Genomic DNA, 14242 nt, shown 5'->3' with positions numbered 1-14242 from the left:
TCCTAATTGTAACCCCTGCTGGACGGATGATCTTTGTGATTGCCACTTGTGTCAGGAAGGTGTTAGGTGCGGTGGAACTGTACACAACAGGAATCAGTCATCCTTGGGAGAGGAGGGAACAAAATAAAGCTTAAAGTGCTGAAAAAATCGAAGTAAAAAGAATGTTCAACCACACTAAAAACTAGCTGTGGCAGTAAATGGAAAACGTGAGTGGTCAGTGCCCGCCTGTGCAGCTGGCCTGTATCCGTGGGTTATTATTTGTTGCTCTGCATATGTAGGTTACTTCCACAATGAAGTCCTTTGATTAACTTTTTTTCATAAACCGTTCCCACCCAGAAACCTACAAAATCCTACACCTCCCTCCCTGACTATGTTTATTATCTTTAGTCAAGGACCTGTTTGCTGCGTGATTTCTACATTTCAGTAACATTACACTCCACTTGCATTTTGGTACTTCAAGAAAAGGCACTGCTCGGTGTAGCCACCTTTATCAATAAAGTGTTTCAACTAGATTTTGTAAAAGAACCAATAAACTTTTAAGCATCGAATAAATGCCTTAGTACATAGAGGTAGTCATTAAATTCAAGAACGTGACTACCTCGCTCCAAGAAAATATTGCTGATTGTATAGTTATAGTTAAGCTTTCGGCACTTAATTCTAAGCTAATTGTTTCAGATTTCTTTACATTTTGGTCCTTTAGAGAACACTCATTGAAACAATGCAAGACAGTGGCATTTTTAGGAGTGCCGGAGATAAACAGCCAAAACCAGTTTTTCAAGGGAAAAGATTGGAAGAGGTGTGTCCAAATCTGTGCTCATGTATCAGTGCCATGGTCGCTGTCTGCTGCAAACAACAGCAAAGCACCAGGATTTGGCAGAAGTTCTCTTTTGGGAGGGTGGAAATAAACCATGGCATCACCGGAGACCACCAACGTTGACCCTCCATCAGGCTGTATAATTCCTGCAGGGACAAAATTACTAACCAGCATCCCGGATCTTCTAATGATGCCTGAACTTGTGAGTACAACAAAAACGATTGATTCAAAAAAAAAATTACAGAAAAAAAACCTTGTTTTGCCTCGCTAACATAGGATAGAACGTTCCATGTTACTCGATGATTTTTACGTCGATGTGCAGTTTCAATAGTGCCTGCTTTTTCTTTTAAAAAATCAACTTTGTTTGAAAAAGGGAGAAAAAAAAACCTCTCAGTTTTAATCAATTGACTCAATGCAAGTCACCGTGCAAACTGAAAAGAAGAAGCCAGGCATATCTTATTCAGTCAAGAGCAGTCAAGTAGCTTATCTGTGCTGACTAATTAATTCCAATTGTTGCACATCTTATACAACTGCACAAACTCCAGCTGCTGCGGGATTAACCGGAGTCAGTGCTTTCTTCAGTCAAGACAGAGTGAAAAGTGTATTCGACTGCAGTGACTGGTGTCACAGCCATCACTGCACACACTCACTGAATGTTATAACCTGTTTCATTAAATGCCACGGATCTACAAGTAGACCATTAATCGTGGACAAAATGAACTGGATACTGATATTTTTATTATTATGGTATCATTTGAATCCAGTGACAGTTCAGATGGTGAGAGCTGTACACATGATCATAGAATGTTACAGCCCGTTTGGCCCATCACGTCTATGCTGGTGTTTTTCTCCGCCTCAGCCATCCAGTGCTTGATACCATACGCTTTCAGTGTTCCCCAATTTAAGATCATTTATGGATTCAGCTTTAACATTTAAAGGAAATGCGTGCTAAGAGACCTGTGGCTCCTTGAGAGAAATTGCTGCACGATACAACAATGTGCATTTATATAGCACCTTTAATGCAGTAAAATGTCCCGTAGCGCTTCACAGGAGCGTTATCCCCCCACCTCTCTTTGCTCCTTTAAGATACTTCTTGTCGGACAAAAAACTGACAGCGAGCCAAAGAAGGCGATATCAGGGAGGGTAACTAAATGCTTGGTCAAAGAGCAGGTTTTAAGGAGTGTCTTAAAGGAGCAAAGAGAGGTGGGGGGATAACGCTCCTGTGAAGCCTCGGGACATTTTACTACATTAAAGGTGTTAAATAAATGCATGTTGTTGTTGTTGTATCGTACAGCAATTTCTCTCAAGGAGCCACGGGTCTCTTAGCACACATTTCCTTTAAATGTTAAAGCTGAATCCATAAACTACCTTAAATTGGGGACTATGGGAGAGGCAAAGGCTTAGGGGAGTGTAGTGTATGTGCTTTAAGTCAGAACTACTTTTTACAGCTCCTGTGTACTTGACATGAAGAATAGATTTGCCTTTCTAATCTAGGCTTTATTAACTTAAAAATCCTGTAGCACATCTTTCAACACCCAGTCCCAACTAAAGGCTGGAAAGAACTGAATTTAAGATGGCCACCACAAATCACATGACATCAACTACCAATGAGATTACAGCATATATCCCAAGGCAGGAAACAAACAACCAATCACAATACTTCTTACTAAACATAAAGAATAATCACTACATTCACCCCTCCTTTTAAAATATACTCCAACCTAAATAACCTTTACAATTTATAATTAATTATTTACAACTAAAACTATGCACAGACAAAATAAAACTATTCAACATGACACAATACTAAGTGAGCAACAACAAATAGTAACATTGCACATAAGTATTAAGTATCTCTCAACTAAAACAATATAATATAATATTTCAACAATTTTAAAACATTACTATCAATTTAAAAGTCCATTTTCAATCGGTCGACCAGATATCTTGTTCATGTCGACCTTCTTAACCTTGGTGAAATTCCTTGCCCTCCCACACCAGGAGACACAGAAGTATCTTCTGCAGGAAGGCTATCCATATCCCGATTTTCAACGGTTTCCAGATTAGAAACCCCATCAGGAGGTAAACTGGGATGGTCATGAACATCCATCGAGGGCTGACTAATAGAAGTATAATTATCTGCAGTCGGATTGGAAATATTCATAGTATCTGTAACAGCATCCACATTATCTGAATCATGACTATTGTTAATATCCTCAGAAGAGGGCTGGCCACCACAAGGAGCCAAGTCTTTAATTGAAACGGTACTTTCTTTCCCATCTTGGATTCGAATATGAGCATATTGGGAATTTGCCTCCAACAGCTCCACCTCCTCCACTAAAGGATCATATTTTGACAATCTAACATGGCGTCGAAGCAGCACAGATCCCTGCATAGTAAGCCATGAAGGTACCGAATATCCCGTAGTAGATCTCCGCGGATAGTTAAAGAGCCTTTCATGGGGGGTCACATTAGTAGCCGTTGAAAGCAATGATCTAATGGAATGCAGGGCATCAGGCAGTACCATTTCCCACTGTGTATTCTTAAGGTTCCGGGATGTCAAAGCCAACATAACTGCCTTCCAGATCACCCCATTGTATCGTTTGCATTGTCCATTACCCTGGGGATTATGCGGGGTAGTTCTGCTAGTAGAAATTCCCTGACTCTGAAGGTATTCCTTCAACTGGGAAGACATAAAAGAACTTCCCTGATCCAAATGGATATACGCAGGCATCCCAAAGATGACAAAAAGTTGAGTCAGACATTTGATAACTGTAGCAGCTGATACATCTGCGCAAGGAAAAGCAAAAGGGAACCTTGAAAACTCATCCACAACAGTAAATATATATCGGTTTTGAGTAGTTGAAGGAAGAGGCCCCTTAAAATCGACGCTCAAACGTTCAAAAGGAGAAATAGCCTTTATAAGATAAGCTCGTTGAGGCTTAAAGAAATTCGGTTTACACCGAGCACAGATAGAACATGATGAAGTCATCCGCTTGACGTCTTCAACTGAAAAGGGCAAATTCTTACTGCGTACGAAGTGTATCGTCCTCGTAACCCCAGGATGGCATAAGGCATTGTGAAGGTTAATAAGCGTATCTCTGTGAATCACAGAACAATAAGCCCTCGACAGCGCATCAGCAGCAACATTATCCTTCTCCGGACGATAAACTATATCAAAATGGTAACATGCCAACTCAATCCTCCACCTCATTATTTTATCATTCTTAATCTTTCCAAAATGTTTGACATCAAACATAAAGGACACAGACTTTTGATCAGTTACCAACGTAAAATGTCGCCCCGATAAATAATGTCTCCATTTACGCAATGCTTCTACTATTGCATACGCCTCTTTCTCTATTGAAGAATGCCTTTTTTCACTATTGTTCAAGGTACGTGAGAAAAAGGCCACAGGTCTTCCATTTTGGTTCAGAGTAGCCCCAATTGCAAAATCAGAAGCGTCCGTCTCAATCACAAAAGGAACCTGCTCATCAATAGAATGCACAACTGCTCCAAGGATATCCTTTTTAAAATTATCAAAACACGTCCTGGCCTCCCATGATAGAGGATATGTCGTAACCCGAATAAGAGGCCGGATCTTCTGTGAAAAATTTGCAATCCAATTAGAATAGTAAGAAAACAGTCCAACAACTCGTTGCAAAGCCTTAGAATTAGTAGAACAAGGTAAATCAATCAATGGTCGCAGACGTTCTGGGTCTGGTTTAATCTTGTTTCCCGAGATAATGTACCCCAGTAGATTTACCTCAGTGGTCGAAAAGGTACACTTCTCTTTATTGAAAGTTAAACCAACTTTTTCCGCAGCTTGAAGGAATCTTTCTAAATTAGAATCATGCTCCACCCTTGATTTGCCACACACCGTGATGTCATCTAAGTATGAAAAGGTGTCAGAGAGAGAGTTATCACTTATAAAAGCATCCATTGCCCGTTGAAAACAAGCAACACCATTAGTAACACCAAATGGTATTCGGCAAAACTGATACAGCTTTCCACCAGCCTCAAAGGCCGTATATGGTTGATCCTTCTTAACAATAGGAATCTGATGATAAGCACTCTTTAGGTCAATAGTGCTAAAAACCTTATACTGAGATACTTTATTGATAAGCTCATCAATCTTAGGCAAAGGGTACGCATCTAATTGAGTACACCTATTAATAGTTTGGGAATAGTCTATCACCATTCGTTTCTTATGTCTCTCGTTAGTCGTGACAACTACCTGTGCCCGCCAAGGCAAACAACTAGGTTCAATGATTCCTTCCAATAAGAGACGTTGAACTTCAGAATTAATAAATTCTCTATCCTGACTGCTATACCTTCTTGACTTGGTAGCAATTGGCTTACAATCTGGCATCAAATTGGAAAAAAGTGATAATGGAGAAATGGATAAAGAGGTTAATCCACAAATAGATAAAGGTGGCTTAGTCCCTCCAAATGAAAGACTGAGAGACTCGTGTAACTGAAGCACATCATGACCAATCAAAATATCCGCACAGAGATTAGGCAAAACAGATAGGCATATATCAGTATACGTATTACCTAGAAGAATCAATTTCACAAGGCAACAACCAGCTACTTGTGAAGTGAGAGTCGTCTGAGCCATACACACCTGATAGGAAACAGGCGAAATTTTCAAATGCTTCTCCTTTGCAAACTGAAGACTTATAAAACTCTCGGTACTGCCCGTATCTATAAGGGCCTTCACTTCCAACCCATTAACTTGGGCCGTAACTATAGCTTTGTTTAGGCCATGAGCAAATGCAGCAGAAATTGATGCAATAAACGCCCTATCTAAAGGCTGAATAGTCACAGAGGAGGTAATTGAACCTGATGATTTACACACACGTGCGTAATGACCTCTCTTGCCGCATTTACTACACACAGCCTCCCGAGCAGGACACTTCAGACGAGGGTGCCGGACGTTCCCACAAAAATAACACTTCTGAATCCTAGAGGCAACAGCCGCTGAAGTAGAAACTGTTTCAGAATCTAGTAAACCACTCCTATTAAGTCCACATAATTCCTTTTCATCCGGAACTGCCGAAACCACAGTCACAGGCCGATTAAAAAGAGCATAAGAATCCGAACTTCTCTGAGCCACATCCAATGTAGAAGCTTGCTCAAAAGCACTCTTAAGATCCAAAGTCTTATTTTCTAACAACCGCTGACGAATTGATCTAGACAGTAATCCATTAATAAAAGCATCCCGTACCGATTCTTCCTTATATTCTTCAGCCGTCACGGCCTTATAATTACAGTTAACACTAAAGCACCGAAGTGCTTGTAAATAAGTATCCAAAGATTCTCCCACCTGCTGCCTATGGGCAGATAGAAGGTGACGTGCAAATACCTCATTCTTTGGTTTAACAAAAATCTTTTCCAATGTAGAAATAGCCACTTCGTAAGTTTTACAGTCCAAAATATACTTATACACATCCGGAGCAATGTAGTTGATCAGCATATTCAGCTTATTTAGAGACTCTTGATCCAACACGCCCAAAAAGTTTTTAAATGTACAATACCAGTGTTTCCATTTATCATCCACTCCTGCAGAATTAGGGTCAGCATTGAATCGTTCTGGTTGAAGATATCGCTCCATTCTGACATAAAGTTAATAAATTGAAATGAAGAATAGATTTGCCTTTCTAATCTAGGCTTTATTAACTTAAAAATCCTGTAGCACATCTTTCAACACCCAGTCCCAACTAAAGGCTGGAAAGAACTGAATTTAAGATGGCCACCACAAATCACATGACATCAACTATCAATGAGATTACAGCATATATCCCAAGGCAGGAAACAAACAACCAATCACAATACTTCTTACTAAACATAAAGAATAATCACCACAGTACTGTAGTACCGGCAGTGACCACACCGTATATAAGCTGTGCGCATGCCTCTGTACCCCCAGTCTAGAGATACCCTCCTCCAGTAAAGACCTGTTATTTGTTTATGTACAGCATCCGTGTAATTATTTATCCACTGAACCACGGATCTAACAGTGGCGACGAGTGTTAATGCGAATCTAACTGCAACATAAAAAAAAAAATAGTCAAGTCCAGGAACACGGGCGTCGACCGCGAGCAACCGCCCAGCAGTCAGGCAGAGATCCAACTTTGCTGGGGAGGCTGTGGAGAGCCGGGCTTGGTTCCCCAGCCACAACGAGTAGTAAGAGACCGACGACAGGTCCAGAGCAGACCCTTCCCGAGCAGCGGCGGCTGGAGCCGACCGACGGCAGAGAGAGAGAGCCGGGCAGCGTTGACGGGGTAAGAAAGAGGGTGAAGAGAGCAGGGCGCAGCCGGGGGTTGATCACCGAGCGGCGTCGAGGAAAAATACTGCAAACCGGAGAGAGGGTAAGAAACAGCCGGGTTCTAGACTGAGCGGTGTCGACAAATATCAAGAGAAGAACGCGCAGAGCACAGCCAGGGATCACGGGCTGATCAGGGTCCGCGGGGCAAAGCAAGGGGAGACGCCATTGAGCCGCGGAGAAGCAGGGAGAGCGCGGGAGGCGCCATTGAGCCGCGGAGAAGCAGGGAGAGTGCGGGAGGCGCCATTGAGCCGCGGAGAAGAAGGAAGAGCGCGGGAGACACCATTTTGCGAAGCCGCAGCGGAGAAGACGGGCGAGCGCGGGAAGGAAGGAAAGCGCGGGAGACGCCATTTTGTGCCAGCGGAGAAGAAGGGGAAGCGCGGGAGGCGCCATTGGTGATAGTTAACGCACAACCAAGGATGCCGAAGAGTGGCAGTATCTCTACGTTCGACAATGAAGTCGAAGATTGGGTGACATATGTGGAACGTATTGAGGTGTACTGCAGGGCGAATGAAGTGCCAGATGCTAATAAAGCACTGGTTCTGTTAAATTCCATGGGTGCAAAAACTTATGGGTTACTGCAAAATCTAATAACCCCAGAGAAGCCGGTAAACAAGAATTTTGAAAGCATAGTAGAAATCCTACAGGACCACTTAAACCCCACACCACTGCTGATAGCAAAACGATTTAAGTTCCATAAAAGGAACCAACACAAAGACGAAAGCAATGCTGAGTACCTAACGGAACTGCGCAAGCTATCGAAATACTGCCAGTTTGGAGCGGGACTAGCAGACACGTTAAGGAACAAGTTTGTGTGTGGGCTACAAAGTGAAGGAACCCAGAAACGGCTTCTATCAGAAAAGGACCTTACGCTGGACAAAGCTTTCAATATGGCAGTATCACACGAAGCAGCCGCAAGGGGCGCTGCAGAGATACAACGGAGACCGCAAGAATATGGCACCAACGAAATGACCTATGGAGCAGGGAAGTGCTATCGCTGCGGCAGAACAACACATGACCAGAAAGATTGTTGGTTCAAGGACCAAGTGTGCAGACAGTGTGGGAAAGCAGGACACATAGCAAGAGTCTGCAGGTCTGGGAAGAAGACCAACAGTAAGAAATCTCCACAGGAGAAGTACAAAAAGGTACACCAGGTGATGGACAGTGGTTCAGACGAACAGAAAGGTGACACAGACTCCGGAAGCAAGGAGCTGGGTTGTCTGAAACTACATAATGTAACCAAAATGGAGGATCACCAGACTATCTGGGTTACACTCAAGATAGACGGAGTCCAAGTGGAAATGGAATTGGACACAGGGTCAGCTCTAACAGTCATAAATCAAAGAGACTACAAGCGGCTATTTTCACACATACCCTTGAAAGCTACAGAGATTGTCTTGAAGACGTATACGGGGCAAAAAGTCTACCCCAAAGGAAAAATAAGGGTGAAAGTGACATATAAAAGTCAGGAAATACCTAAAATGGATATATATGTATTGCCAAATGGAGGTCCACCACTGCTAGGACGTGAATGGATCCGGAAGATACATTTAGATTGGCATTCCATACAGGCACTGAAGGTGGAGGCCATAAAGGATGACGACGTCACACCTGGACGACTGTCAAAAATGCTAACTGATGCAAAAGAAGTGTTCCAGGAGGGACTAGGAACACTAACAGCAACAATTAAAATAGAGGATAATGCAAGCCCAAAGTTTCTGAAGGCCAGACCAGTGCCTTATGCGATCAGACCAGCTGTTGTAGCAGAGCTGGAAGGGTTGGAACGTTCAGGAGTACTGTCCAAAGTGGACTGGAGCGAGTGGGCTACACCCATCGTTCCTGTAATGAAGAGGTCGTTGAGTAATACGCCTGGGGAACCAAAGAAGGCCCGCATCTGTGGGGATTTTAAGGTGACAGTGAACCCAGTCCTTCACACGGTGCAATATCCGCTTCCACGAATTGAGGATATTTTCGCCTCGCTATCTGGTGGTAAACGCTTCACCAAAATTGATCTAGCCCAGGCGTACTTGCAAATGGAGGTAGAAGAAGCTTTGAAACATTACCTTACGATCAACACCCATAAAGGGCTCTATCAATACAACCGGCTGGTGTTTGGAGTAGCCTCGGCTCTGGCTATCTGGCAAAGGGCAATGGATCAGGTCCTGCAAGGGATTCCAGGGACCCAGTGTTATTTGGACGACATCTTGGTCACGGGCAAAAATGACGGTGATCACCTCGCTAACTTGGAGAAGGTGCACGCCAGATTAAAGGAATATGGGCTACGAGCTAATCGCCACAAGTGCGAGTTTTTCCAGAAACAGATCTCGTATTGCGGCCACGTCATCGATGAAGAGGGGTTACATAAGTCCCCTGACAAGATTGAGGCAGTAGTCAAGGCTCCAGCACCGGAAAATGTGTCACAACTGAGGTCGTTCCTCGGGCTGGTAAACTATTACCACAAGTTCTTACCAAATTTGTCTACGGTATTACACCCGCTGAACACCCTACTGCAAACAGGGGTACCATGGAAGTGCGATGACGAACGTAGACGAGCTTTCCAGAAGTGTAAAGAATTGATCACATCAAAAGAGGTGTTGGCCCATTTCAACCCAGCACTACCAATTCGTTTGCCATGTGATGCATCATCCTACGGCATTGGAGCGGTGCTGTCGCACAAATTCCCAGACGGGTTGGAGAGGCCAGTAGCCTTTGCGTCTCGGTCACTAACCTCAGCCGAGCGCAACTACGCCCAGATTGACAGGGAGGCCCTCAGCCTAGTATGGGGAGTAAAAAAATTCAACCATTATCTGCATGGGCAGAAGTTCACCTTGCTGACTGACCACCAACCACTTGTCTCCATCTTTAATCCTAAGAAGGGCGTGCCAGTAATGACTGCACAGCGGTTACAAAGATGGTCCCTGTTTCTAGGGGTGAATCAGTATGAAATAGAATGTAAAGGCACGAAACAGCATGGGAATGCTGATGGGCTATCGCGCCTGCCACTGCCTACGGTCGAGGAAGCACCAGCAGTGGACCCTATCGAGATATTTTATTCGTCGATAATTGAACGATTGCCAGTAACAAACGCGGATATAGAGAAGGAGACCCGCAATGATCCGACGCTGTCACGGGTATATGAATTGACGGTGAGGGGATGGCCAACACATGGCGACTCACTGTTGCCAGCATTCTCATCCAGAAGAGAACAGCTGTCAGTATGCCAGGGGACAGTGATGTGTGGATCCAGAGTGGTGATTCCACCCAAGTTAAGGGAGAGAGTGCTAAAGGAGCTACATGAAGATCATCTGGGGGGAGTGAAAATGAAAAGCCTTGCTAGGGCTTATGTGTGGTGGCCGGGAATCGATCAACAAATCGAAGACCTAACTAAGAGCTGCTTAGGATGCCAGAAGGTCCAAAATGCACCACCACATGCCCCTCTACACCCATGGGAGTGGCCCTCCTCTCCGTGGCAACGGGTGCACATTGATTTCGCTGGTCCATTCATGGACTCAATGTTCTTAATAGCAGTGGATGCTCATTCAAAGTGGCCTGAGGTGATAAAGATGTCTTCAACCACTACAGAGAAAACGATTGCAGTCCTACGGACCATATTTGCCAGAAACGGTTTGCCAGAGCAGATCTGCTCTGATAATGGACCACAGTTTGTATCCGACGAGTTCCAAAAATTCATGAAAAGGAATGGGGTAAGGCATTACACATCCGCCCCGTATCATCCAGCCACCAATGGATTGGCTGAGAGGTTCGTACAAACCTTTAAGAAGGCGATAAAGGCCATGTGCGACGAGGAAATTCCACTACAGCATAAGATGGACAATTTCTTATTAGCCTACCAAAACACGACACATGCAGTTACCAACCAGACCCCGGCCATGATGTTCTTTAACCGAAGGGTGAGATCTCATCTGGACTTGCTCAGACCAAATGTGCGAAGAAATGTTGAGGACAAACAATTCCAGCACATCAACGAGAAGCCGACAAGGAGTTTCAATGTAGGGCAACCAGTCTTGGCCCGTGACTATCGAACAGAGAAGTGGCAACCCGGAACAATATGTACAAGGCAGGGGCCATTAATGTACACAGTGGATGTCGGGGAGAACATTGTGAGACGCCACGTCGATCAGATCTTAACGTCACAGGAAGGCATCAACCCCATGTCTCGAGTACCTGGGGATGAGCCCAACATACCGGTAGCATCTACTTCAGACCCAGTAGCAGTGGAACCCGATGAACTACCCGATGAAAAGGGGTCAGAATCGCCTCTGCACCAAGAACAAGAACCTCCGGAAAGGCGCTATCCCGAAAGCGTCAGGAAGCCGCCCCAAAGACTGAATCTATAAATGGACTTTTGTTATTGAATGTACAAGTAAAAATGTAATTGTTATTTGAATATTAAGGGGGTATTATTAATCTGAAAAGGGAGGAATTGTAGTGTATGTGCTTTAAGTCAGAACTACTTTTTACAGCTCCTGTATACTGTAGTACCGGCAGTGACCACACCGGTATATAAGCTGTGCGCATGCCTCTGTACCCCAGTCTAGAGATACCCTCCTCCAGTAAAGACCTGTTATTTGTTTATGTACAGCATCCGTGTAATTATTTATCCACTGAACCACGGATCTAACAGGGAGGGAATTCTAGAGCTTAGGGCCTAGACGGCTGAGGGCACGCCTGGCAATGGTGGGGTGAAGGAAGTGGGGGATGCACAAGAGGCCAGAGTTTGAAGAAAGCAGAGGTCTCGGACAGTTGTGGGGCTGGAGGAGGTTACAGAGATAGGGAGGGCCAAGGCTGTGAGGGGATATGAACCTGAGGATGAGAATTTTATAATCCAGCCGTGGATGAACCGGAAGACAATGTAGGTCAGTGAGTTAACAACAGAAAATGCTGGAAAAACTCAGCAGGCCAGGCAACATCCGTGGAGAGAGAAATAGAGTCAACGTTTCAGGTCGAAACCCTTTGTCAGGACTGGAAAAGCACAGGAAATGAAACAGATTAAAAGGCCAGTTTGGGGGCTGGGAAATGGGGATGAGAGAACAAAAGAGAAGTGAAGAGACATTAAGAGGTATTCAAAACGAGACGAGATGGTGATAGGACTAGTGGAGACAAAAGACGGCTCTAGATTAGGTGTGAAATACGCTGGCAGAATGAGAGACAGCTTCCATGTGGGAGAGAAAAAAAGGGGGAAGGGCCAAAACAAAGGTGTGGATAAAAAATATATGTAAAAATGTAATAGGGGCCGAGGTTATGATCTGAAATTGTTGAACTCGATATTGAGTCCGGAAGGCTGTAAAGTGCCTAATCGGAAGATGAGGTGCTGTTCCTCGAGCTTACGCTGAGCTTCCGTGGAACAACGCAAGAGGCCGAGGACGGTGAGGTCTGAGTGGGAATGGGGCAGTGAATTAAAGTGACAGGCGACCGGAAGCTCGGGGTCACCCTTACGGACTGAACGGAGGTGTTCCGCAAAGCGGTCACCCAATCTTTGTTTGGTCTCCCCAGTGTAGAGGAGACCACATTGTGAGCAGCGAATACAGTATACTAGATTGCAAGAAGTACAAGTAAATCGCTGTTTCACTTGGAAGGGGTGTTTTGGGCCCTGGACAGTGGGAAGGGAGGAGGTAAAAGGGCATGTATTGCATCTCCTGCGCTTGCACGGGAAGGTGCCAGGTGAAGGAGAAGGGCTGTTGAGGGTGATAGAGGAGTGGACTGGGGTTTCTCGGAGGGTGCGGTCCCTACAGAATGCTGAAAGGGGAGGGGAGGGGAAGATGCATTTGGTGGTGGGATCATGTTGGAGGTGGCGGAAATGGCGGAGGATGATCCGTTGAATGTGGAGGCTGGTGGGGTGAAAGGTGAGGACAAGGGAAACCCTATCGTGGTTCCGGGAGGGAGGGGCAGGGGTGAGGGCAGAAGTGCAGGAGATAGAACGGACACGGTCGAGGGCCGTGTCAACCACGTTAGAGGGGAATCCTCGGTTGAGGAAAAAGGAAGACATGTCGGAAGCACTGGTGTGGAATGTGGCATCGTCGGAGCAGATGCGGCGGAGACTGAGAAACTGGGAGAATGGAATAGAGTTCTTACAGGAGGCGGGGTGGGAGGAAGTGTAGTCCAGGTAGCTGTGGGAGTCAGTGGGCTTGTAGTGAATGTTGGTCAATGACCTATCCCCAGAGATGGAGACGGAGAAGTCGAGGAGGGGAAGGGAAGAGTCGGAGATGGACCATGTGAAGGTGAGGGAAGGGTGGAAATTGGAGGCAAAGTGAATTAAATTGTCTAGTTCAGGGCAAGAGCAGGAAATCAGTGAGTTGATAGGTGGACAGGATTTGGTGTGAGTTAGGACATGGGCAGCATAGGTACTAATCTGATTTGGGAGATTTTGAATTCATCGATTAAACCGAGGTCCTGTCTGCCCTCTCAGGTGGACATAAAAGATCACATGACACTATTCGAAGAAAGGCAGGGGAGTTCTCCCCGGTGTCCTGGCCAATATTTATCCCTCAACCATCATCACTAAAACTGATTATCTGGCCATCATCACATTGCTGTTTGTGGGTCTTTGCTGTGGGCAAATTGGCTGCCGCATTTCTCTACATTACAACAATGACTACACTTTCAAAAGTACTTCAGTAGCTGTGAAGCGCTTTGGGACGTCCTAAGGTTGTGAAAGGCGCTATATAAATGCAAGTGTTCTTTCTTTTCTTTACCGAACCTCCCCCCCAATCCCCCCACCCCATGACATACCTGAGTGCTGGCAGGCGATCCTCCAGGCCGCTCGATCTTCAACTGCCGGCAGTAAATGTGGCCGAGCTCACCGCTGCCACTCCTGGGATGGCCACCCGCTCGCCCAGGTGGGAGTTAAAGTTCTCCCTAAAGAGTCAATAAAAATAGTTCCAGGGGTGTTTTTCTAGACATTTGGAAGCCCACTACCCCAACAATAACGTGCTTATAATATGAAAATATTTAGAGCGATCTTAACGTGAGAATTCATGCTATATTTCAGTGAAGGATAGAGAAGCCAATCAGTGCCAATGCACATACAGATGTTAAAATAAATGGATCATCCCAGTCATTAAGAAGAAATTGGCTACATA

At 45.0% G+C, this 14242-nt stretch overlaps 1 protein-coding gene across 2 annotated transcripts in view; it reads left to right on the top strand.

Annotated features, from left to right (window-relative positions):
- Positions 1-807: 807 nt before the first annotated feature.
- LOC147112994 (myelin and lymphocyte protein-like) overlaps positions 808-14242 on the top strand; it is a 30171-nt gene continuing 16736 nt past the window's right edge. For both annotated transcript variants that reach the window (XM_085996257.1, XM_085996258.1), the window contains exon 1: positions 808-1016. In XM_085996257.1, the coding sequence (XP_085852383.1) occupies positions 909-1016 (108 nt within the window). In that variant the 5' untranslated portion in view covers positions 808-908. The remainder of the gene's footprint in view (positions 1017-14242) is intronic.

The sequence above is a fragment of the Somniosus microcephalus genome, chromosome 9, assembly GCF_052327205.1.
Source record: "Somniosus microcephalus isolate GS21.2 chromosome 9, FLI_Smic_1.0, whole genome shotgun sequence".
NCBI lineage: Eukaryota > Metazoa > Chordata > Chondrichthyes > Squaliformes > Somniosidae > Somniosus > Somniosus microcephalus.
Note: the sequence above shows the minus strand (reverse complement) of the source record. Positions and strands in the feature narration are given on the sequence as shown.